General features: G+C 37.8%; 1 protein-coding gene across 3 annotated transcripts; it reads right to left on the reverse strand.

Annotated features, from left to right (window-relative positions):
• Nucleotides 1-307: 307 nt before the first annotated feature.
• Nucleotides 308-23,407, reverse strand: LOC149012797 (type II inositol polyphosphate 5-phosphatase 15-like). 3 transcript variants are annotated; one of them, XM_089159944.1, is made up of 11 exons: nt 22,037-23,406; nt 19,558-19,810; nt 17,612-18,419; nt 11,283-11,407; nt 10,987-11,071; nt 10,274-10,427; nt 10,131-10,171; nt 9,758-10,025; nt 9,069-9,192; nt 8,632-8,992; nt 310-1,047 (listed from the first exon to the last, which is right to left on the reverse strand). In XM_089159944.1, the coding sequence occupies exons 1-11, from the start codon at nt 22,863-22,865 to the stop codon at nt 691-693; spliced, it is 3,405 nt and encodes a 1,134-aa protein (XP_089016070.1). In that variant the 5' UTR covers nt 22,866-23,406; the 3' UTR covers nt 310-690. The 3 variants fall into 3 exon arrangements, with proteins under 3 accessions (XP_089016069.1, XP_089016070.1, XP_089016071.1); XM_089159943.1 differs by having other exon boundaries at nt 308-1,047; nt 10,131-10,427; nt 22,037-23,407; XM_089159945.1 differs by having other exon boundaries at nt 10,131-10,427; nt 22,084-22,248.
• Nucleotides 23,408-25,552: the final 2,145 nt, after the last annotated feature.

The raw sequence follows: 25,552 nt of genomic DNA on the forward strand, positions 1-25,552 counted from the left end.
GCGACTGGAACTTGCATTGGAATGCAGTTTCTACAAGGCTATGGCCCCACCCTCTAAGCTATATCCCATGAGGCCATTCTAAGTTATTGTAATGCTAGACAGAAAACTTTTTTCAGAATGATAGACAAATGTTTGCGTTTTCAACCCAAAAGAACAAGAGAGACTCCTTTCATGGGAATCCATGTAAAGAGAATTTGGGATCGCATGTAAAATAACATAGAAGAGAATTTTGCTTGAAAACATAACAGATAACTTCAAACAGCTCTCCATGTCCTCTATCAACTAACCTTTTGATAGACAACAATTTATTCAAAATGTCTGGTAAGAATAAATTACAACCAACCACTATGCTTGCTGTATTTCTTTTTACACACATGAATCATTTTATCAAATAATAATACAACGTATTAGACTGTTAGACTGAAAAACCTAGGAGGGCCCTTGGAATTAAAGAATTGCTTCTGCTTCACAGAATTGAACTAAAATAATGGATAAAAGCTCTATCAAACAAAATGATCCTACTCCATGATACATAAAAATCATGATCAGGCCTTGGGTATTTACATCAAGATACATGTATGGGACCGGTCTAGAGAAAGGATGCCTTTGCATCAGGTTGAAAGTTGCCTTATGCCTTCACATTCCCTGACTGATGTGAGGACTTCTTTCCCAATTTCTGTGGGCTGCTGATTAAGGATTCTGCAAAGATCGTAGGTCATTAACCACATCACATGAACTGCTGAGCTGTCGGAAGTCCGCTCTATGAAGAACCTTCCCTTCGAATCTTTTAGAGTCACTGGAATTTGAAGCAGTACGTAAAGCCTTCGATGGGAAGCAATGGCGCACACGAATCCGATGGCATTTTTTGTCAATGGTGCAACTACCTCGTACATTCACAACTAGTATCACTTCCTTGTCTCTGGAGTCTTCACACCAAGAGTTTTGTGGAACACCATCAACAAACTCTTCAAGGGCATGGAACTCCTCGTGATGCACTGCAACTTCGACAATTTGGCCAGGTTCTATTATGCCAGTTGCTGGAGTTACCTGAACCATGAAAGGCATAAATAAAACACGATGAGGTAAAAGGAAAAAAGAGAGGGGGAGGGGGAGGGGGACTAAAATAGTGATGTTATGCTGTACAGCTCAAGAAGAAAGCCAAAAAGAACAATAGCATACTTAAGAGATATTCATAATGAAAGAAAAACTGACAGTACATGCATTATTATTTGCAAATTAACAGCAGATGTTCGTACTGTTAAACAATGTAGCAACTATTAGGATGACCAATGACTAATTCTGTGTACACACAGTTTTTAACCTCTGGAGACTGAAATGAGTACACCATGTTTCAATCCAAAAAGAAAAAGAAGGGGGTTGGGAGGGTACACCATGTAAGTTAGGTTCAGACATTTAGAACTTTTATTGGAGAACACTATGGAAGAAACTCTTAGAGCTGGTACACCGATAATTCAGCCATATTGCTTTAGATTTTAAATAGGAAAAAAACATACTCTGAAGTGATTACAAAAATCAGTTACAGAAACCCAGTTCATTGTGTAATTATTTGCTTTCAAGCCTCTCACAACTTTCTTCACCACATGAATCTGAACCCTCCGTAAATTTTTCCTTCCATACCACACTTCATGGTGCAGTCTTGGCCTTCTTGCAAGGAAATGAAGGAATGGAACCATCAAAAAATAAAAGAACATAATGTACCATCATTGCTCCATTTATGGAGATGGTGCTTTGAAAAGTTGGTCCTCAAATGTTATGGGTTTTGGAACCAAACACAAGGCTCCACAGAACCACAACAATAGATTTCGGGTCTCCGGAAAGAAAAGCACACACAGTGCACCAGGCTTCAGCCACAGTGGAGTCTGGGAAGATCATTATGAACCCCACCCCCATCCAAAAAAATAAACACTTTGTGGACAGGCTGATTCCTGAATCAAAATGAGTTGCACCTTAGGTTTCAGGAACTCCAGGAGTGTCTACTGAATTTATCTTAAATCATTTAGAATTACCTTTCAATCATATATGTAACCATAAAATTTCAGAATTGAAACTGAAATGTACCTAATAATCTGTAAATACAGGTAGTCCAGACTCCAGGTTATCTTCAGAACATAACCGTACAAAGTGCACAAGGTTCTCACCTGGGGTCTTGCATGGATCATAATGTACACAGCCCTACCCCAGATGTTGTTTCCACTCCAGACGTGAACCCATGATCACTAGATCATAACATACGAAAACTATATAACATAAAAGAGATGAATCTGGGGAAATTTTCAATCTCTTCCCCTATACTTACCTACACTTACTAGGTACATTTTTTCGATAATCCCCAAACGCAAGCTTTCACCTCTCTCTTTCTGATTCCTAATTCCTAAATTACCCGTCTTCCCCTCCCATCTCACCACCCTCCATTGGCACTCACTCCCACAGCCTTTCCTCAGCATCTCCCCCACACTCCACCCTGCAACCACCTCCTGCCCCATCTTCTCATCTATTGAGCTTGCCAATGCAAATGCTGCAGGTTAACAGAGGAATATGCGCCCACTTACACAGCCTGGGCTCTCAATAGGTACCAAAGGACGATGCATCTGCAGGATTTGTGTGAACACTTCCAAGGATGAGCTTTTTCAGAATTGGTAGGCTTATCGGCATCTTTCAAGAAGTCTTGCATCGATGATGGCCCTGACATTCAGATCTTGAAGTCCTTCAATGAACCCTGAGCATATGATATCCACCCTTGGGCAGTTGTTCCGGAAAAGAATGGATTTTTCAACAGTCTTTTGAGATTTGACTTTGTGTAATCCTCCTAGAAAGGAAGAGAAGAACCATCATCCATCCCTACCTCAGTCCAGAGCCATCCAATTCTTTCTCGTCGAATTTTGAAAAACAGAGTTAAATAATTCGTAAGAAACACCTGTTTCACCTCCTTAGTATGCTCTGCTTTTGCCTTATAACAAATTGGTTTTTATTAATCTGGCAGCGAAGGCATGCGATTCTAGTGTCATTACTGTACAGTCCAGACAAGATTAGAAGGGTTGCAATCTCTGTAGTTTATTACTATTCTTTAGGTTTAAAATTGTAAGAGGTTAGGGAAATGAGTAGAAATAACTAAGAATAGAACACAAAAAGAATTGCTGATGCTTTGTTTCTGTTCTTTCCTGAGCATTTCTTTTTGAAAATTTCAATTTTTATTTCTCTGGTGCATATCTGCTTAATTTTGTTCGCAAACTTTTGTGGTCAAGATGATTTGTTGGATGGGAAATTTGTTATACTGTAATCGGGGTTATCAGAAAAAGAACAACAAAGAGTGAAGTATTAATGAGACTGGTGAGGCAACCTCTGCAAGTAGTTCTGATTCAGGAATTCGGAAAACCATAGCACACAGTAGCAGAAATACAGTTCATCCATACTGCTGCTTTCTGTTTGGGGAGAATCTTCCTTGTCTATTGTGCCATAATGATTCAAAGCATAGAAAAAAATTCGAGGCAAGGTTATTAAAGCGGCAAAGCGACGGGGGTTCCGTCTTGGTGTTTAGGCGACTAAGCAGCGCTTAGGCGGCAATAAAGCGACCACAGCGGTTTAGTCAATATTTTTAATATAACTACTTTTAAACTACTTTTTGATACAAATACTTTTTATAATAAACTAAAGTACTAAACAAACATTCAACAATCACATTCATAAAAATAAAAGTAAAAAAACATTCAAGAATCACAATTATGAAAAATTATCCAAAAAAAGATTAAAAACATAACTTCATCTAATCAAGCATCATAAGATTTAGGGTAAATATCACTTACCTCCCCTCTTACCTAGCAAATATATCAAACACCTCCCCTATGTTAACTTTTTCGGATAAATTTAACTTTTACCGTTAAATATTTTCTAAAACCCCGAACTACCCTTGGCTAAAAATATTTTTTTATTTTAAACCCTAAATTACCGTAATCACCTAGTAGTTAAAATACTAAATTACCCCCAATTAAAATAATTGTTAAAAACCAAAATACCATAGTTAAAACCCAAATTATCTTTAATTATTAAAAGCCCAACATACTTTTTTTTTTTTAAAGAAAATTTATCAAACAATTAAAAAACCCAAAATAGTAGTACGTGTTTAATTTTATCAACATACCTTTTTTTTTAATTGCATTTTTAATTTTACTTGATAGTAGGGGCACTAGAAATATATTTTTTTTGAAAAAAAAAGGGTATGTTGGGCTTTTAATAATTAAAGATAATTGGGTTTTAACTATGATGTTTTGGTTTTTAATAATTATTTTAAATGAGGGTAATTTAGTATTTTAACTGTTATGGTGATTACGGTAATTTAGGGTTTAAAATAAAAATATATATATTTTTAGCCAAGGGTAGTTTGGGGTTTTAGAAAAATATTTAACGGTAAAAGTTAAATTTAACCGAAAAAGTTAACAGATGGGAGGTGTTTGATATATTTGCTAGGTAAAAGGGGAGGTAAGTGATATTATCCAACTAAGAGGGGGTGTAAGTGCCATTTGTCCAGCTAAGAGGGGAGGTAAGTGACATTTACCCTAAAATTTATAACAATAATTATGTAGTATGTACTATATTAGTAATCAACCTGAAAAATGAAAATGAAAGTAGTAACTTTACATTCTTACTTACCTCTATGATAGTGTAACGCCAAATAAGTGTCTTGTACTCTTGCGCATAAATCAGTAATCAGAATTGATGTATCCATTTTCCCCTTTTTTTAACCAAATAGTGCCGACATGATAAATTAATAAATCTCATTATTCCAATTTCCAAGTCATTGTTTATTTAATGATTCATTAATTATCAATGTTGAATATGGCTCATGCTTCACATTCTGTTGCCGACAGGCACTTCGGGCCTCGGAATTCATTTGCAAATTGGGCCTCAATTCCGAAATGGCTCACATATTTAAATTTATATAAGACATTGTAAAATAAATTATAATTTAAAAAAATAATAATAATATGCACAAATTACAAAATGTAAAAAAAACGATTACTTTAGCATCTAGGTGGCGCGGCAAAGCGGTAGTGCCTAAGCAAAAAAGCGGCAAGAAATTAGCCCGTTAGTTAAGCGGCAACAATTTAAGCGGTTCAAAAACCGCTTTGCCGCTTAGGCGCGCCTAGGCGGATGCTTTGATAACCATGATTCGAGAGAAACTCAAGTTTCGACTAAGTGAAAATGGGAACCCTAGGTAGAAATTTGAAAATTTTTGAGGAAACTTGGGACTTTTTTGTGCAAGTTTCGACACGTTTTAGGGAGTATTTTAGGGTGGGACTCTGCATTTAAGCTACTAGTATAAAGAACACATTGGCTGTATTTTCCTAAAAAAATCAATGTAGATATGTCATTTAATGTACATAACATCAATGTAAAGTTGTCCAAGAAGTACATTATAAACTTAACTACTTAAGTACATAATATTCAATGTATAATTTCTAACTTCAAAACATCAAATACAAAGTAACTAACGATAAAAGAAAAGTACAACTCAGTGCCAAGAGGAGTCCCTCGGTGGATCCATCCTGTGAGCTAAGTAATATTATGCCTATAACATCCTCTCCTCTAACCAACGAACATAGACATCCCATGACATTTTATGCCTATAGTTGTCAAGGTAATCGACAACTATAACTTTATAAGTCTAGTTATCAACATGCCTAAGATAATAAGTCTAAGGAAATACACAATTTGGATAGGGAAGTCCAAATGGAGGGGTTATTTGAGAAAACATGAACGAAACAAAAAATTGAAAATTTGGTAAGGCTACAAAACTTGTAAGAAAAAAACTAGGTTTCCACGAAATTTCCTTTCCTCGAAATTTCTTAAGTTTCCACGAAATTTCCCATGTTTCCCATGAAATTTGGGAATTTTTTTCTTCATGAACCAACCGGTTTAGTTGGGTTGAACCAGGTTTCGACAAGTTTCGACGAAATTTCGACCGAAACTTGGGATTTTTTTTCGGTCGCCTAGTTTTTCGTTTTGAGGTTCCCAAAATGGGAAATTCCGCAAGTTTCGATGGAATTTTGTTCTATGATTCAAAGTGCCTAACCTTTTTTTCCTCCCCCCTTCTTTTTCTTCCATTCTACCATATATGTCTCAACTCACAGACAATGTCTATTGGCTGCTCACAATAGAGTGGAAGACAAGGTGTCAGCAGGGAGAGATTCAAGAGAGGTGCCTAGTACTGTGGGGACCCTGGACCTATAGATAGGGGATGATGCAGCACAACCAGAAATTATTGTTCTCACTACAGTAGCGTCAACAGTAACCTAGGAGATAATTATTCATATTTGGTGGGCCCCAAGTCCACCTTTCAAGGAGATCAATTCATATTTGGTGGGCCCCAAGTCCACCTTGCAAGGAAATAAAATAGTAACTGTTTTCGTAGGAGTTTTAGAGACAATGTAAGATTTTGTTATTTTTTTGGGAAAAGTAATCAGATTTTTAATTCGGGTAGGATATTTAGGCTCAATTAACCTATTTTTGGGGGAGTCCGCCACCGGGGGATGGGGAATAGATAGCAATCTGGAAGATACATCAAAGTAGATGGCACTCCAAATCAACTCAAGAGAACGATATTTGGAGGTCCATCTTCTAATGTTACGCTCCCACCAAAGATGGTGGATGGTGGCACCGAAGACTAGCTTACCAAGGCGGTCGCAAATAGAGTGACCGGCAAAGTTTCTCAAGATCCAAGACCAATCCCTAGCAAAACCATGAGATCGTCGCGAGCGAGGCCCAATGGAGGCAAGGGCTCTGTCCCAAAGGGAATGGGAAAGGGGGCAGGAGAAAAAAAGGTGCTCAATGTCCTCAGAGGAATTCCAACAAAGGGAACAATTAGGGTGGCGGGGATATGGCAGCTAATGAGGAATGATTGGGTAGGAAGGGCAAGATTGAGGGCCCTCCAAAGAGTGAGGGTATGGCGGGGGATGTGACCTTTAAACCAAACCAACCGGGACCAGGGAACAGGGGGGTGATGGGATCAGAGAAGGTTCCAGGCGGAGGCTGTGGTGAAGGATTTGGTGGGAGAAGGAGACCAAATAGTGAGGTCATACGGCTGGCTGAGGATAGGGGGGAGGGCACTCCAAACTAGAGAGAGGCTGGGGAGGGGGAGCGGGGACCATGAACCATTGGAGATGAAGACATCAAGGGTGCAAGTCTTAGGGATACGAAGTCTCATAGACAGCACGGGGGCCAAGGAGGGAGAATAGAACGCCCATCGGATGCCAGGGGTCAAGCCAAAAGAGAATGGAAGATCCACTAGGCTCTCGGGGTTGTTATCAGTGAAGGAACTTTGATTCTTTGAGTAATATAGAATAAGTACAGGCCTATGAGTTCCATTAATTCATGAAGGGAAGTACCCATTTGTCCTGCTGGTGTATTTCTTACTTGTCACAGCATAGAACTGGAATTGTCTCCCCTTCACATCTCTCTTGTGTCCAATCCCTCTCCTCCAATAAAATTCTCAAAAAAAAATCCAGGTGAAGGTAAGTTATTTGCACAAGGGTGGGATAGCCCCACCAAAATCTAGTGAAAGAAAACCTTTGTGCAACCTTAACTAGAAAATGTGCAAAACTATTTTCTTCCCTAAAAATATAACTGAAAACCGTCCTACTAAATAGAAAGGGTAAAAGATTTGCAACTCAAAGGGTAAAATATTTGCACAATGCAAAATTAATTCCAGCCTTCAGAAGACTCAGACTATGGAAGCGCAGCACCCCCTCTAAGATGTCTCACATACCAACCTGTTGTTAGTGTTTTGCAATACTAAACCTCTCCAAAGGCATGAAACTGCACACTGTCCATGTAGGAAACCTCTCTGAAACAGAAATTACCTTGGGTTTGTAAAAAGTGGTTGAAGCCCCTGCAAAACTGTGACTTGTGTATGGAGACAAATTTGTTTATGTAGTAGGCATGATGGTGGAGGTGGATTTTGTGCTTACACTTATGGGACACAGATTCAGCTTGTATACTGAATGAATCTAAAAAACATAATATTCTCCCAAGAATTGGAATAATAAAAAACCCTAGGTATCAACAGAAAGCAAAGATAGTATTGCTCTATTCTTTCCAGATTCCCAATGAAAAAATTTTCTCCGTGTTTTCTCTGGTACTCTCAGGCGGTAGACAGTCTGTAGATTCTCATCCACTGAGATGAATTAATGCCTCCCTATTCTGTTCTTTCTCCTAAAAGCCTTCTAGGAGAGTTTCCCTATGGATCATTCTTCTGCTGCAGCTACTGGTCATTTTTCCAAGAAAAACACAACCAGAAGAGCAAAAGTCAGTTGACTCAAGGTTCAACGACAGACAACTCTGTGATAGATGACTTATGCAAGTCCTTACATCATTCAAACTACACTATTTGTATTTATGAAGCTGATTTAAACCACTCAGGAATTTCAATATTTTTCAACCCTCTCCTAAAATTGATAAATTTCCATCCTGTCTAACTAAAAATATACCCAGAAACGAAATATTCACGCAAAGAACAACACCACAACAATAAACTGAGAGATGTGTAGAGAGTGTTGGGGTGGCGGTTGAGGGGCATAAGGTTCATTGGTATTTTTGTTGAAAGATATGAAAGTTTACCTCTAACCAGTGGGGAAAACTTAAGGAACCTCTGGGAACATGTTCAGATGCTTGCCCACCCTCCTTGACAGTTGACTGTCCTGCACAATTGATTTCAAACATAGCTCTATCTTTCATGCTTTTGTTGGTGATTCGCAGAATGGATGTGTCCTGGTTTTGTAGTATTATGTTGTTGGTGCTGACAATTGTTTCTGGAACATCATTTAATTCTTCAAGCATGGATCTGATTGTCTCATTATATCTCATTATTTCCCCATACTCCTGTCGCTTTATTGACTCATCTACATGAGCAATGTCAACAGAGTATATGCACCTTACAGGCTTGTGGTCACTATCATTCACATCCATGCAAGCCTCATACCTGGTAAACAGAAGAGGTCCAAAGTCATACAGGGCGTATAGAACTTAAAACAAAACAACAATAAGAAGAAACATACTGTAAAATTGATGCGACTACAGGGCATTCCAAACTGCACTCAGATACCGAAGCTGAACGACTATCACGATACAAAATTCTGTCACACCAGGCTGGAATACGCTTCTTTTCACTGGAATCATACCCTACAAAAAGAATTGATGGCACAAAATTACAATTCAAAACTTTCAGACATGACACAATAAACATAATCCCAGTGTGATGCAAACAGCATGAGTAGCAGTTTAGAAACCCAAAACAGAGTTAAGAGAAGAGAGAATGAGAGATGATGGAGAGGAGAATGTAAAGAGGAGGAAAGAGAGATCTTGTGTGCAAGAGACTCCCCCTCTCCCACTTATTTATAATATTAGATCAAAGAACAGTTTAGAATATCTTTCTTTAACTGGTTTACAGTAAAATAGAAAGTAAATATAGTCTGCAAAAAAAGAAACTATCCTAGATATGATCGTACTTGTCAACCAAGCAAAGGGAAAGGGCAAATCTAGTAAATACAACCAGCATGTGCATGGCTAAGTGTACCCCATGGTACACTTGATAATGTACCCCTTTACATAGCACGACTTCTAACATCTTTCAAGAAGTTTATGTGAAGGATCCTCAGTTCATCGGGTTCATATAATGCATAATCCAAAAGAGATATCTGACTGATAGAAAAGATAACACAATACTTGTAAATAAATTATCAAATACCTCCTAGACCAGTTTGGTGGCGTTCAAACTTGTATGTTGGCGGAAATCTAATGATCCCTTCACGCATTCCTTGAAAGACCTTCCCAGCTTTCATTTCTCCTCGAAGTTGGTCCCTTTCTCTGAGCCAATCAAAGCATCTTTGTGAAACAAAGTCTCTTGCCTCATCATAAGAAATTCCATGAAGCCGATAGTTGAAATCGCCAAGAAACACAACCATATCTGCTTCAGATAGCTCAGGCCTCCCATCTTCAAATTGGACACCCATAGGCTGCAACATCAGAAATTCTTAACAATTCAGCTTGAAGATTGAAGCAAACTAAAAAAGGGAATTGAGATTCAAATATCCAAGAATCCAATTAAAAGTTCTACATACATTTATAGCACGAAGCAACTGAGTGGCAGATGAGACACCAGCTGCAAGAGAGAGGACCAACGGCAGGCCAGAAGAATAAAGCAGCCAAAATAAATATGTGCAGCAGGCAAGAGAGGAACACAAAAACAGGAACATCACCATACCAGCTGCTGTGTTTGGTCGAGTAAATGTCATTGTCCGATATATATGATCAAAGTCAGCATTCCGGCGATTAACTGCCTCCAAATGTGCTGCCAAGTGACAGTTCACAAAGCAAAGTACCCGGTCATGAACCCTCATCCTCAAACCTACAGCCCCCTGTGCTCAAACAACCTTTTATGAAGTAAATGTATGGCAACAAAATCTGTGGCATAAATGTAACAGAAAACTTATGCTATGAATTTACCAGATACACTAGGTATGCAATAGTGTTTACAGCATAGGTCTGAAGGTGCCTCTTTGGCATCCAGTGACCTAGTTAACTAGGTAGGCACATGTTGCTGTTGCCTTGCATTTAGGCCTCTCCCCACATCATGTTTTGCCTAAACATTGTGACAACTATGGCTTAAGGAGACAGAGACATCCCAACATTATTTCATTATTCAAAATTCGTATTTCGATTAATGGCAACATAAAATCAGCACACCAACATGTTTTTGATATTTCATCGACAATACTAAATATTACGGCTTTGCATGAAATCAAAACAAAATGATAATCAGAATTTAACCCAGTATTACACCAAAACATTTTGGTTTCAGTAGAGGTCAAACAGAGGCGAAATCTGAAATCTTGAATCTTGTGTACCGAGTATTGTTCCATCTGTTTGAGTTTGGCTAGAAAAATAGATCCATTAGAATTCTACGGAGGGATATACCTTATTGCCAATAGCACGTCCAAAACCACAGGGAACTGCTGCGGCATCAACATCCCCAACACATGGTGAAAGGCTACTTCTGACCCTGCAAAAACCTTTGTTTTTGTAAATTGAAAGGCAAAATACAATATAATTGTAGAGCAAATTAGATCACAAGGAGATTCAAAGGAGGAAACTAAATTCAATTATACCTATTAACAGACAAAAGAATTCCTAAAATAGATCCACCATAAATGAATCCTATAAACAAGAAACAAAAAGGTACATGTTGTGTTCTTCCTATGAAATTTTTTTACCAAATAGCTATGAGCAAGCCAGCCAACTGCCTTGAACCAACACGTTCGAAAGTTGATCCCTCATCTAAAGTCTTCCCTATTGTATCAAGCCACCACTGACCCATCGAACTTCCCTCAAGTCCTACCTACAATCACCATAAAATTGGAAAATGATAGAACATAGGAAGTCAAAGACGGCCAAAGATATCCATGAAGGAAAAGAATGTGGCAGTATATATTTAATATATAGAACATAGAAAGTCAATCAAGGCCGGTCAAAGAAGGCCCAAGGTGTCCATTCAGTATGAGTATATAACCTTTCATTATTTTTTACTGAAAATTTTAACAGCAACACACTAACACTTCTGTCCAATAAGACATACATATAATCTTCATAAAAAGCTTAGTTTGAGAAACCCATTTCCACGTTGAAAACTAACAAACAATGCTTTGTTCTTTGTTGAGAAAATGTGCATCTCTCCCCCCTCAAAAGTTTCACCAATGATTCCACAAAAAATGTGAATTATTGCCTCTCCTTCTCCCCTGATATTTCAAAATGGTGAAATTACCCTTGTTTGTATCCCTTTAATCGATTACGATGATTTCAAGTCTTTCCTGATATTATTTTATTTTCTTATTTTCCTTTTTTCCCCCTCTTTTATAGGAACCCATTAAATTGACTGGATTTTTTCTTTTTTAATCACCCTCCGTTATAGGAATCTATTAAACATAATTGAATTTTTTTTATTTTTCTCTTTCTACCTCTATTATAGGAGTCAATTAAAAGAGAAAATTGCCATAAAAAATAAAAGAGAAAGGGACAATAAAAACTAAAATTTACTATTAAAAAAAGGAGAAAATTTAAAAGAAAAAAAATTTGCACCTAATCACATAAAATGGGTTCCTATAAAAGAGGGAGAAAAGGAAAGGAAAAAAAATCACTTAAATCAATTAAAAGAGTAAAAATCAAGAGTAATTTGTATTTTGAAATATCAGAGGAGAAGGAAAGGCAATTTTTATTTTTTTTTTAATTTTTTATTTTTTTTTTTTTTTTGGAGGGGGTGGTGGAACCAGAGGTAAAAAATTTGACAAGGAAGTAAGTTTAAATAGGGAGTAAGAAATTTTCCCTTCTTTGTTTCCCAAAGAAACCTCAAACTGACATGTATTCACATGATCTGAATTGAAAAATAATAATAGCAACAATAATAATTCAGCCCTTACAATTTAAAAACAGTTGGAGATACTTTCAACTATTTAAATGTAATTAGGTCAATTGGAAAAAGAAAAGGGAAGAAAAAGAAGAATTCCTATCCAAGGAATGAGAGAAAATGTCAACTAGCAGCACAATGCAAATATTAAAATGAGTAAAATGATTGCCTTCATTGAAGAGAGGGGGAAGGAGGGGGGCTAGAGGTGGGGTCTAAGAGATGAGAACAAATTGATCCTTCCCCCTTCTATTTTTGCCCATGGAAGGTGACAACAGACTGACCATGCAAAAGGATTTCAACCAAGAGTGCTTATACGAAATTTAGGTAATATTGTTCTTTTGTATGTGTTGCTCACTTGATCTACAAGAAATCTGCTTGCAATTTTATGGCAAGGTGCAGTTTTCATATAATGAGTGCATTCTATGATAATTCATCTCTCTCTCTCTCTGAGTTCCAGTTCACTAAAGGCTTACATCTGATTCTGTCTCCTCCTGCTTCCCTTGCTTCTTCTTCGATATTGGAGGCTAACTGATTTATATATAGCTTATTAAAACAGCACATTATATACTTAGAATTTTTCAACTTTTAAATTAATTGAAGAACCAAGGGATAGTTTCCTGATTGTTTTTACTTGTACAGCTTGTGTCAGTAGGTTATACCCACATTGGTGAAAATGGAGTTTGGAAAACCATACAGAAGGCCTCCACTCAATGTTTTCCCAAATGTAGACGACAGATAATTGCGGTACCAACTTGACCATGCAATTACCAAAAGGCTTCCACTCAATGTCTCCCCAAACCCTAGGACCCCTAATTCGAACCAGGGGCATTTTGGTAATTGTATCAATTTTCATGGTGTCTTAGGTCTGGGTCCCATTGAATCCAGTTTGTTGTTTGGACCCTAGATCCATTTTTGTTTTCTCATTTGAATTAGTAATTGTGAATTGTTGCAGAGTCCTTATCTAGGTGTGATTCCTGGGTGTGTTGGGATCCCCTAATTTGAGTCTTTTCTTTTTATTAGGACTCCATTACTACTTCTAGAATCCTAACTGGATCTCTCCAGGGTAAGTTATGATAGTGTCCTTGTTTATGCTGGAGGTTGTTCGTCAAATCAAAGTGCTAATTAGAACTAGTAAGTCAGTTTAAAGCCAATTAGGTTTCCTAATAAGAGACTTATTTTGTTTCTTATTTTAAGGCTATAAATAAGGCCTCCTTACTTTGTAATTAAAAAGTCGAATTGAACAAAATTTCTGAATTTGGAGGAAACAAAGTCGCGGGTTCCTTGGGAGGGCCATGGAGGATGTGGGGGTGCTTCTTCTTCAAAGTTCAGCTGCTTTCTTCAATTCCAGCAGCAATTCAACCATAACAGCAGCCTTCATTTATCTCCAGGTAAGTGCACGGTGCACCTCAACCTCAGCCCTCTTCCAACCTTTACCCCCTCTCCTAACCTATCCGCAAGTCTTCCCACCATTCCCCCTCCATCCCAAACCTTCCCCAACCCTGCAGCTCCCTTAGAATCCCTCCCCTTTCAATCCTAGTTCATACCCTCCCATAACCCTAAACTTTAGGTACAGCCCATTCCCCTTCCCAATTGTTCTCCATTTCTTCTTTTCTAGACTGCGGCAGGAAAACCAGAAAACCTAAAGCCAGATTACCTAACTAGAACACCTATATCTGTCCAACCCAACTCCAATCACCTCACCCTTTTAGGATTCACTTCCCCAACCCCAGCCCATTCCAAGAATCCCAACCCCTGAAGGACTCTTCAAAGCCATCCTAAACCCACTAGGGCTGACCTAAACCTATTAGAAATAACCGGAAATCACAAGTCTCCAACAACAGCCCCTTTCCAATCCCAACCGAAACCCAACATCATTCCCAAAGCCCTAACTAGAATTATAACCCCGGAATTACAGTTCAGCAGCAGCCGAACCTTAAACCTTTTCATCCTCAACCCTAGAACCTCTTGAACTCAAACCTAACCCATTCTCCTGAAACTAAATGTTACAAGCTTCAAAACTTAATTTCCCTTGTTTCTAAGCCTAGCTGAACCTTTCTAGGGTATTATTTTGTTACTTTAAGCTCTAATTCCTCCAAGAATCTCCTATAAGACCGCTGGTTCCCTGAGAGAGGATCCTAGAGTGAGCCTAAATCTAGAGCAACATCATTACAAGCAAACCCTAGAATTTGGTTTACATCACTCTCACTCCAACAAACACTACATATGCAAATCACTGTAGCAGATTGGTTCATGCACACTCCAAAGATTTCTCATTTGGACGCAGTTGATAAAATTCTAGTACTCAATGGGAAAGGCCCTTATTCACTCAACCACATGAAGGTAAAGGAATATATAAAAGCAAACTGCACTGGTTGTCGAGAGACATGGGATCTACATCATGCTATATAATCTAGAGGAATAAAGAATATCAATCCACCGACGGTTGGGGGTTACAATAGTTACCAAGCTATCTTCTAGAAGAAGGTCCAATGCTATCACAAGGAAATAGAAACTGGCTGAAATAAAAAAAATAATAATAATAAAAAAAAAAGAGAGAGAGAGAGAGAGAGAGACATAGTTATTACCGTAACTAAAAACCTAGTGCTAAAAAAGTAAAAACTCTTGGATAACTTTTAACAAGTACACATGTAAAATCAACACAGGCCCATGCAATCAGCAAAAACATCCTCTAAAGCCTACTGGCTGATGGCCACACATGCGCTCTTTACAGGCTTAAGGTGATGCAGAATTGGCAGCATATACAAGGAAGAGAAAAGCCCAATGGTCAAGCCCATCAAAGCCTAAGGATATGATCCAAAACAGCCCATGGCTTACATGGGCTAGGACTATTGTAGTGGGATAAAATGAGCCCATGGTTTCATGGGCTTGGATTACTTTAGTGGGAGAATATCAGCCCACTATTTTGAACTAAGCCCAAGTCTAGCTTTGAAAAGTCAACAAAATGAGCTAGTAGGTGGTGTTGGTTAGTGGTGGGGTATAGTAGGTGGATATTTCTATTATTGTTTTGACTAGTGGTGTTGGGTAGTAGTTGGATGTTTCCATTATTATTTTGACTAGTGGTGTTGGGTAGTAGTTGGATGTTTCCATTATTATTTTGACTAGTGGTCTTGGGTAGTAGTTGGATGTTTCTATCAATGTTTGTAGTAGGTTGTGTTAGCTAGTAGTTGGATGTTACCATTAATGTTTATATCTCTTTAGAATGCTACATAAAGAGACTTATGTAAGTGGTGAAGAGACAACTTATGAATTGAAATCAAATTGCTTGCTAGCATTCCTCCTCTTTGGAGAACCCTTGTGTTTGATCAAGGTAGGTTGGTGTTCGATCCAATCGATCCACCTTGCGGTGTGAAGCCCAGGTGTTAAGACTCATGGTGTTGATCAAGGAAGGTTGGTGTTGATCCAATCAATCCACTTTGCGGTGTGAAGCCCCGGTGTTACATGTTACATTGTTATTATCACTTTCTTCATTATAGTTCTGCCCCATTTGAATATATATTCAGTCCGTTTCGTTATATGCTATTATCCTTATAATACCATTTTGGTTTTAGCCCTCTTTCCCATCTAAACTCTGTTTCACCTTAAGTCCATCAAATTTGCAATTGACTCCCTGTGAAAAGGTCCTAATTGGGAACTGTTTTGATCAATCAAATTCGGTATCTACATTATAAGGTGTACCCAAATTATGAGCCAACATATGAGCCTGACTACAATTAATATCACGGCCCATTGTCAGTGGGTTATAAGTAGTCATTGAACCTAATTTTAGACCTGGGTGGGTGCTTTGTTCCTCCTTGCGACTCAAGTATAGCTGATGGAGGCATGCTAGACTACAAAGGAAAAACACCTAATACACTTACTGAATTCATATTCACAATGATCAGAATAACAATATTAAAATAGAAACTTCCAGACTTGACCCCCTTAATTGGATTATAGGACACTATCAGTTTATAAAAGTAATGAGAGTTGCTAATTCTAATCACCTACATATTATGAAAAAGGAAAGTGAATAGACCTAAAGTAAGAAACTATGAAAATCCAGGCAAGAAAAACTGTGGTTCAGGCAGCTCCCCTCTTCTTTTTCTTCTTCCTTCAAATCTGCATCTAAAGGCCTCTTACCCATGATCTCTGATAATGAAGTGTCTTCCACAGTTCCACAGAAACTGACTCACTCTCTACATCAAGCAAAGCCGGTCTTTCAACATCCAAAACCAATGGAGATGTCTCCCCTTTCTTCTATTTATAAATTTATCAATTATAACAAAGTAAGAAATCAGATTAGAAAACTGAAGTTCTCCTTGCATAGGCAAGCGCAAGACAATAATAGTAACTCCCAAATGCTACTACAATAATATAAAAAACTCTTTCACCCATCAAATTTGTCCAACTCCGGCTTCATTACTTTTACTTGAATGATTTTATAATTCTCCCTTGGTATAGGTGTCTCAGAGTCAGTTGTATATCAGAGTTGAGGGGAATTCTAACACAGTAACCCAGTCATGGCATTTCTCTATAGGTTATTATTGTATTTTTAGCATGCTTTCTATGGGAAATGTAGAGGTGACCGATTATAATATTAGATACTCACTGTGGATGTGCTTTTTTTCCCATTCAGGACTCATGAGAGCAGAAGTTGTTGTTATATATCAATGTGTGAAAGAGCACAGAAAATGGATATCTTCCAGCAATAATGGCAGTGACAAAAGGTGAGAAATTTAAATGGCTTTTCTTTTACTTCTCTACTGCAGAGATAATATTAACATATAGACCAAACAAAAGTTTTTACAAAGAAGCTAGAAAATATACAAGCACAAAAGAATAATTTGAGCGGCACCATAAGCCAAGATAAGTGTACATGCATCAAGCAAATCGCTCTTAACACAACAAATGATAAAACCAAAGTCTAACGCTAAGAGAACATTTAACATTTTTTTACAAATTACGAGACTTCGCAAACTTTTGGCATCAAGGAGCTCAGTTTATGAAAAAACGCAGCTAAGAATTTCATATAAGAGAGACACAAAGCCACTGTAGCATGTTGATAGCATCAAATTGGTTGACTAAAAACAGTATTTTTCAGTAAGCACACCCAGAAAAAAAAAAAAGAAGAGGAAATCTCACAGTTTCTTTGGCAGCGGACATTGCAAGGAAACCAGCACCCATTTCAACCTCCTGCAACCCAACAACAACAATGCCAACATCTGTTGCTGCAGAACCTAGCCACGATATAAGTGAGTCATGAGATGCTCTTCCTTGTCCAACATTCCAAGTACCGGTCAGTATTCTCACATTGTCTAGCCTTTTATATTGCAGTTCTTTCCTTTCCAATTCCAATCGCAACAACTTATCCACTGGACTAGGAGATTTGATGCTCCAACCACGAATACCACCATGGTTAGCCAATGAAAAGACATAGCCAGCCCCAACAGCCATTTTTATAACAGGACTACTGTGAGCAACCCATCCTCCCAGCAGCTTCCCCTCAAGATCAAACACTTGAATAGTGCCACTGATATAGCCTACCCATATCCTTGCTCCAAGAGCACAGAAGCACTGAACAGAAGAAGAATGGTATTGGAAATCTTGCAACCTATTTCCGTTCCCATCCCACTGCACAATTACACCATTTGAACATCCTGTCCAAATCATTCCATCTGCTGCTAGCACTAGGGCTTCAGTTCTCTTTTCTTCTCCAAAAGCCCCTTTTGCAGCAACTCGACGAACAGCATCAGCTGCCCCCATCAAAGCATTACGTGACCGTTGCAAGAAGCTAATGGAACTTTGTGATTTCTCCTTCTTTGACACAGAAACTAATTTTTGCTTCATCTCATCTTCAACAGATGAATCCTGCCCTGATGACAAGTCAACGCGATTCTCAATTTGACCATCTACATTAAATACTTTCAGCAGTTCTCGTGTACGAGCATCCCTGGTGAGGAAAAAAACCACATTCTAGATTTCTCAGGATGATTCATCAATTTTTCCTGTACAACTTAGAATCTAAAGCATGTCTGTGGTGGACAAAGAACCAGTGTTTTAAGTCTTTGATTTGTGGGGCTGGGAGCAGTGGTAATAGTAATGGACAATCTTCTAACCTCCACCACATAGGTGAAATTACTCACCCTTCCCAGGTGGTGATCGTGGTAACTACTTAATGCAGTACATACACAAATGCCAGATGAAATCGTTCCTCCCAATCCCATATGCTAAATATTTTGCAAAATCAAGTTCTAGACAGTTTCCTTCGTTGGAAGACAACATGACCAAAGAACCACATGGCCAACATATAAACTAGTATTGCCACTACTACTCAAGAACTTCTCAACGAAACAGACATTAGGACCCCAGTGATACAGTAGCACACTATCCAAAGCCAGTCTGCCTATGCAGGGTCATGGTAAGGTGAGTTTTCAGCACTTCTGAAGTCCTAAGCTGCAATATTCTTTTGTGCAAATTTGCCGCTCTAAAGACTCAAACCAAGGAATTTTCCATGGCAGCACAAACCTATTACTTTAAAAAATGCATAACTAGTGCCAAGGATTTCCTACAAAGGCTATTAAGGTTCCATTTTAGTCATGCCTGTAGTATAGATAACACACTTATAAAATAGTATGTCCAGCATTAACGTTTTGTTTTTAAATTATAAATTATTACAGATAATCTAGGAAGGCTCAGAATCAAAAGACAATTTTAGAATATTTAGAAACAATATGAAACTTCATTTCCTTTCTCCAAAAAAATGAGAAATGAAATAGAGATGAAGGCTCAAATGTTCCAGCAAAAACACCCCAAAAATATGAAATCTAATAACTCCTACCTTATTTTCCAGGTTTCTTCCAGTAGAAAATAAAAAATACAAAACTAAATATTCTCCATATCCTACCCCAGAAAATGCAAGATCCATTTGGGTCAAGTGCGAATGTTCAAATGTTCCAGCAATAACTCCTGAAAATATGAATTTATTTCAAGAATTTGACTTCAATTTTGTCAAGATTCTTCAAGGAAAAATCAAGAGACAAAAACAAATTATGCAAACCTTGGGACAAGAATTTTCGGGTGAGACATACCACAATGCAAAGGACAATTGCCCAGCACTCCAAACTTTTGCTCTAGCATTATCCACTAACAAATACTTCACATCTGATCCAGATACGGAGCAAACACCATTAACAGTGACTTGACTCTTTAAATCAATATATGACCTCTCAACTAACAAAGCAGCCATGTGTCTTTCCTCCACTGTTAAAGAAAGAGATTTTTCTATGGATTCCCAAGGCCAAACCTTAATAACACCACCCTCTCCACCTGTCCATAGATCACCTGATTCCAAAGTCAAAAAAGTCAACAAAGTGAGTATGAACTACTTAAGAACCAACAACTTCCACAAGAGTTCTGAATCATGTACCAGTCATAACAACAAGAAAAGCTTTCATGCCATGGATGATATTATACAAAAGCTAAGAGATGAGACAAATGGTTGAAATTCATGCTAATGAATAGGACCTTTCAGACATGTGCAAATCTTCTCTTTTCCCTTATTATTTTCTAGACACCAAAGCAACACCATATTTTGAAAAAAATCTTAACATAGACAATCATGAAGTACAAACTAGTATGATCCAAATACCACAGCTGCGACAAGTGGGGATTAATCTTATGGAAAGAAAATCTAGACACAGGTAATTAGAGTTAAACATTCTTATTTACTTCAAAACCAGATATCCAATGACACAAGGATGAATACAATTTTAAGGTGTTCATATGCATTGTCCCATCAAATACTAAAATTTTCTCTAACGGCTTCACGTATTATAGATTAATTTTCCAATTTGCATAATGAAATGCAGAAAAACACACTCTACTGTCCTACACCTAGCCTCTGTTTCAGGTCCTTGAAAGTTGAAACAAGGACTGAAAAGATGAATAGGATTTCTCTGGTGACTCAACCTTACTCATGCTACCAATTGACTTGAAATAAGGCTGAGTTGACTGGCTTTGTATGCAATAACTACTCAAGTAAATAGAATTTGATACGTAAGTCCTCTTCTGCAGCTCATCAATAGTAAAATTAATACTAGCTACCAGTCCTACATTATGCATGCCTTTTCTTACCATTTATCCTAGAGTATTTTAGGACTCCTCCTTTCCCGGGCTCTTTCTATTACATCAAAGGCATTCATTGTACATGTCCACGCCTAATGTCTTCTCATATGGCTATTTGATACAATTAAAGACTCTTAGAAAAATCAAATAATATATAAATTCCAAGCATAGTTGTCATGGCATCTAGGCGGTTCAAGGTGTTTGAGGGACCGATACCAATAACTCGACAAGGTGTTGCCTAGGTGACCAAGTTGACACCGGTCGCGTAAGCGATTCCTTAACAACTATGATTCCAAGTCCAAGGCTTCAACTAATTGGAGGATCACCAAATAATCCGTAGGATTCAACTCTTTAACTGAACCAAAATACCACCACATAATTCATAAAAGAGGAGACTCTAATACCAAGGGAATAATAAAACAGAAATAGGATTCTTCCCCAAGACAGATAAAAATCATAAACCATATGTAATCCTCCAATCATAGTAAATTTCATCCAAAACCACTCATCTTGTGAAACTTTTTTTTTTTTTTTTTAATTTGACAACTGAAAGTACAAGAGGGTAGGAGAAGTCAATTATTGCTGCAACATATTTCAGCATGTGACAAATCTAGAAGCTGGTTGATTCTATTTACCAAGAATAATTTTCAAAATATTACTGCCCCTGTTGTCTGACAGTAGATCCTTAAACAAATGATGTAAATAACAATATGTCCTTCAAATGAAAGTCCAAGTGTAAGCTTCTTACAAGTTTCCAAGATCCCAAAATTTCTTGGTTGAATTTGAATTCTAGGTTATTAGCTAGTTCAATTAGTAATGGATGAAGCAGAAACAACTTCTGCAGAGTTTCTGGATGCATATATGGTAGGAGACAACTAAAGTGTGTAATTCTCAGAGAAGAATAGATATTAAACTACTTATATCTTAGCTTTGAAGGGCCTTCCCCAGCTAGAAGCTATATTCAACTTTTCAGACATTCCATTTGGCAAATCAGTCAATCGAACATTTTACACAAATTATATTCATCAAAAAAAATTTCCTGTACAGAGGAGATAGATATGAATTTGCTTGCATGCATGAAGGCCTCAATAGAAGTTAAGTCCTTATAAATAATTTCATGGAAACATTTCCATCAAAATAATTTCCTAGTACAAGAATCTGCAGTTGGAAATTTGGTAGACATCAATTGCAGGCTGCCAAAGTAAACCCCTCTAGCACCCTGTAAAACAGTATGGTAAAAGTCCTGCCATTTCTTGCTAACTACATCAATTGCCACAGTCAAGTGAGACTTTGAACAACCTTATATACAAACTTTTTTCTCTTTCTTAGGATTTGAACTTCTCCGAATAGCATATTTCCAAGGATCGGCTTCCAACCAAGTGAATTCGATAAACCCAAAAATAATCAATAAACACAATAACAGAATCTATAGAATTCACTCACCGTAAGAAGACATAATCATAGATAAAATAGGTCCACGATGAGCATACCAAGTGAGAACTTCCCTGAAAGGATTCCCATCCATAGGCTGATCCATTTTCCACGATCTAACCTTCCCATCCTTATGTCCTGTCCAAATCAACCTATTCCCAGCATCCACAACCAAACAGGTGGTAGGCACCGTCGGAGCCGATTCATAGAATGGAGCTGTATCCTCATCCCCTCTTCTTGCCTTACCCCCAACACCACACCCCGGGGTATAAACATCGCAGAAGTTCCAAAACCTCAACCCAGATTCCTGGCCGGCCCACAATTGCGTCTCAGTACACGCAATACTCCTCAGGAACCCACCCACCTGCGTCTCCCTAAACGGATGCGGCCTCAATTCCAAGCCCGGAGGCCGTCCAGGATGAATGGCAGCACGCAATGGAACTCTAAAGATCCCCTTTCCACCGCCATTGCCGACAAACTCCGGCAACGAAGTCCGCCGGAGCTCCCCCGAAGAATCCGAGGAACGTCCTTCCAAGAAATCACCCACAGGGTCCATCCCGGAGATCCTAACTGAGTTAATGCGGCCACTGGGAAGGCCACCGCCACCATATGGGTACAAGACGTCTTCGTCAGAGGAATCATCATAGAATCGATCGAAGCTCTTGGGAATCCTACCTTCATCAAGACTGTGTTTTCTCCCGGTGTTGTAGAAGCTCTCTAATTGTGGATTTCCCAATTGTTGACTGTATGATTGGGTCTTACGATGTGGTGGTGTGTGATTGTTTATGTTTACCGTCGTCAAGAGGTCTCCAATTTGGTCATCTTCCATTCCGTCATCCATGAAAACCTCTCTGAAGCTGAAGCTCCAATTCTGCAACAGAGAGGGAGACGAGAAGAAAGAGAAGAAGAAAAAAATGCGTGATTTGGGAAATTGGGAAGAGAAAGGAGGAGATGTGTTGGAGTTGCGTTGTGGTTCGTTCCGGAGACTCAGCCGAGCTTATTGAAAGCTAGCGGACGGAAATGTCTTCTTGGTTCTTGCCGCCTCAATTACAGCCCCTTAAACTCAATTATGAAAATTTTTGCATTTTATTGGTGTCGCAGACAGTTTTTATAACAATGTAGTTAAGCTACACCTTCCTCGAGGTAGACCCCACCATTCTTTCCTCTGCATACGTGTAACTTTTCAAGTTGGTTGGATTCGGATCTTAGTCTGCTCCTCTTTTCGGGGTACATAAGATTTTATTAAAAAGTTAAGTAGAGATTAACTGCTCATCCAAGTGAATTTGAATGATCAAGTTTGGTGGTGATAACTGATAAGGTATTAATGGCTATAAAATGTTAGTACACCTCCACATAGGTTAGGTTAGGTTAGGTTGGTCCTTTCTCCTTACAATATAGACTCGATTAATATAATGGTTAGTTTTTTTTGGTAGAAGTAAGTCTATATATTCACGCGCGACCCACGCAAGGCATCATAATTACATAAATCCAGAAACCCAGGATCCAAAAGAGGCCAAAGAGTCCACCGCGCGGACCACAGCCCCGCCCGCGAGGAAGTCGCCACGCATTACCTCCCTTTAACAAAACCAAAAGAAACATTTTGGAGCTGAGATGCAAGAGTTACCATATCCCACACTAAGTTTTGAATGTCCACAGGAATCAACTCCAGCTTGGTCACGCACCTGATCACTTCCGCAGTCGATTAATATCATGGTTATGTTCTTAGATTTGTTAACTTAGTGGCAAACTCTCAATCCTGGGTGACCCTTTTTGATGGGTTCTACTTTCCTATTATGCATTAAATGACCAACATTGTGCTGCTAAAGGTCTGAGATCAAAATTTTGACCTAAATTTTGATTTTGACATCTTTTCTCGCATTTTAATGCGCAACATTCAAGTTTGCTCCCTTTTGGTGAGACTCCAGATTAAGTAACCTTTATTTTATTTTTATTTTTCTTCAGGCTTTCTAGACTAAGAAGCCAGCTACACATTTTGACTCCTTAAGAATGTAAGATAAAGAATAGGATTAAAAAAAAATGACAAATAAACTATATCCAAAAGAATTGATAACATTCTTGGGGGGTTAACGTCTTCCCAACTCATGATTTTTGTATACGCTGCAACTTAGAAAATAATGTCTATAAGATCTCTCTTTACCTAAAAACAGAATCTTACTTTTAATAGATATCTATGGTTTTATTTATTTATTTTATTTTATATCATGAACTTGAAAAATATCCATCTATTTAATTAAATCTTTTTCTTGTCATTATTAAATTTTTTGAACATTAAGGTCATTTTCAAATTAATCACAAGAACTGGGTTGTAGGTCTAGGGTGGAGAAAGGGGAGGAGAGAAGACATAAGAAAGACAGAATATTCGAACTCGAGACCTTCTTGATTTTATTGCCTCTATATAATTGTTTCAGTGAATTTAACCTTCTTGATTTTATTGCCTCTATATAATTGTTTTAGTGAATTTAAAAAGTTGTTCTTGCATCGCGTGTAGCTATCTCTTTTTTCTTCTAAGTCCATCTCTTTTTTCTTCTAAGTCGTGTATACTTTTTTTCTAGAAACTTACTCAAAAAGTTGTGAAAAAGAAGGCAAAAGTGCCAGCAAAAGTATTTTTCTCATGAAATTTTTTTTGAAAGGTAGAAATTAGGTTTAATTATTGGGGTTCTCAAATGACATTTTTGTCAAAGCTATCCTATATGATATATGTGGACCCCTGGTGGATTTATAGGTAAGAGTTAGGTTTATGTGGCTACGTGCTTCTATTTCATTACATTTGAACATTGAAATTGAAAATTTTTAAAAAATTAATAATTAAAAAAATGTTATCGTATCTACATCTGATTTTGTGTCTTGGTTGTCCCCTATATATCATTGGTGGCAATTTTGTTGTTTAAGATACCAAGAATATTGCAAACAGTTACTATCGTGCATAAACAAAAAGAAGATGATACGTTGATTTAAATAAAATTAAAAAAAAAAATAAAAATGATACGTGTTGACCACTTAAGGTATGAAAGCATTACTTTGCTATATTTACTCCTTCCCACTTAGACGGGCTCGACTTCAATGCTGCACATTACATGCACAGCACTATACTGTAAACGGTCGAAATCTCGATCTCGACCGTTCGCTGCAGGTGCTACGTAATTAACAAGTTCCCACTTAGACAATATGGCAATTGGAAATGGGGTCAAACAAGTAACCATACAACCTTAATTCCATAGCCTAGTTAATTTTTTTCATTAGCAAATTTAAAAGATCTAACTGGATTTGTATAGATTAAATCTGATTTTTCAATAATAGTTCTTTTTGTGAGAATTATATTACATCAATAGCATCTGATTTTACAAGATCACATATCCATGGAATAGATATTGGCTAATTTAACACATATATTAGTTACAAAGCCTTCTCAGACGAAGACGTCTTGTACCCATATATCTGCTATGTATTGGAGATCAAACAAACTCAATGTGTTCGAAAACCAGAGCAGGAAGGTTAATGTCCTCAACT

The sequence above is a fragment of the Hakea prostrata genome, chromosome 6 (assembly GCF_041222555.1).
Source record: "Hakea prostrata isolate BN-2017 chromosome 6, UWA_Hpros_2, whole genome shotgun sequence".
In the NCBI taxonomy this organism is placed as follows: Eukaryota; Viridiplantae; Streptophyta; class Magnoliopsida; order Proteales; family Proteaceae; genus Hakea; species Hakea prostrata.

Excerpts from the sequence above, each read along its gene's own strand:
- LOC149012797 (XM_089159943.1), bottom strand. The coding sequence starts at position 22,865 with ATGGATGACGGAATGGAAGATGACCAAATTGGAGACCTCTTGACGACG. Across the intron at positions 11,408-17,611 it reads TGTCCGCTGCCAAAGAAACT|GTAGGACTTGAGGGAAGTTC; the intron begins GTGAGATTTCCT and ends TGGTGATTGTAG. Across the intron at positions 8,993-9,068 it reads GTAGTCGCATCAATTTTACA|GTATGAGGCTTGCATGGATG; the intron begins GTATGTTTCTTC and ends TCTGTTTACCAG.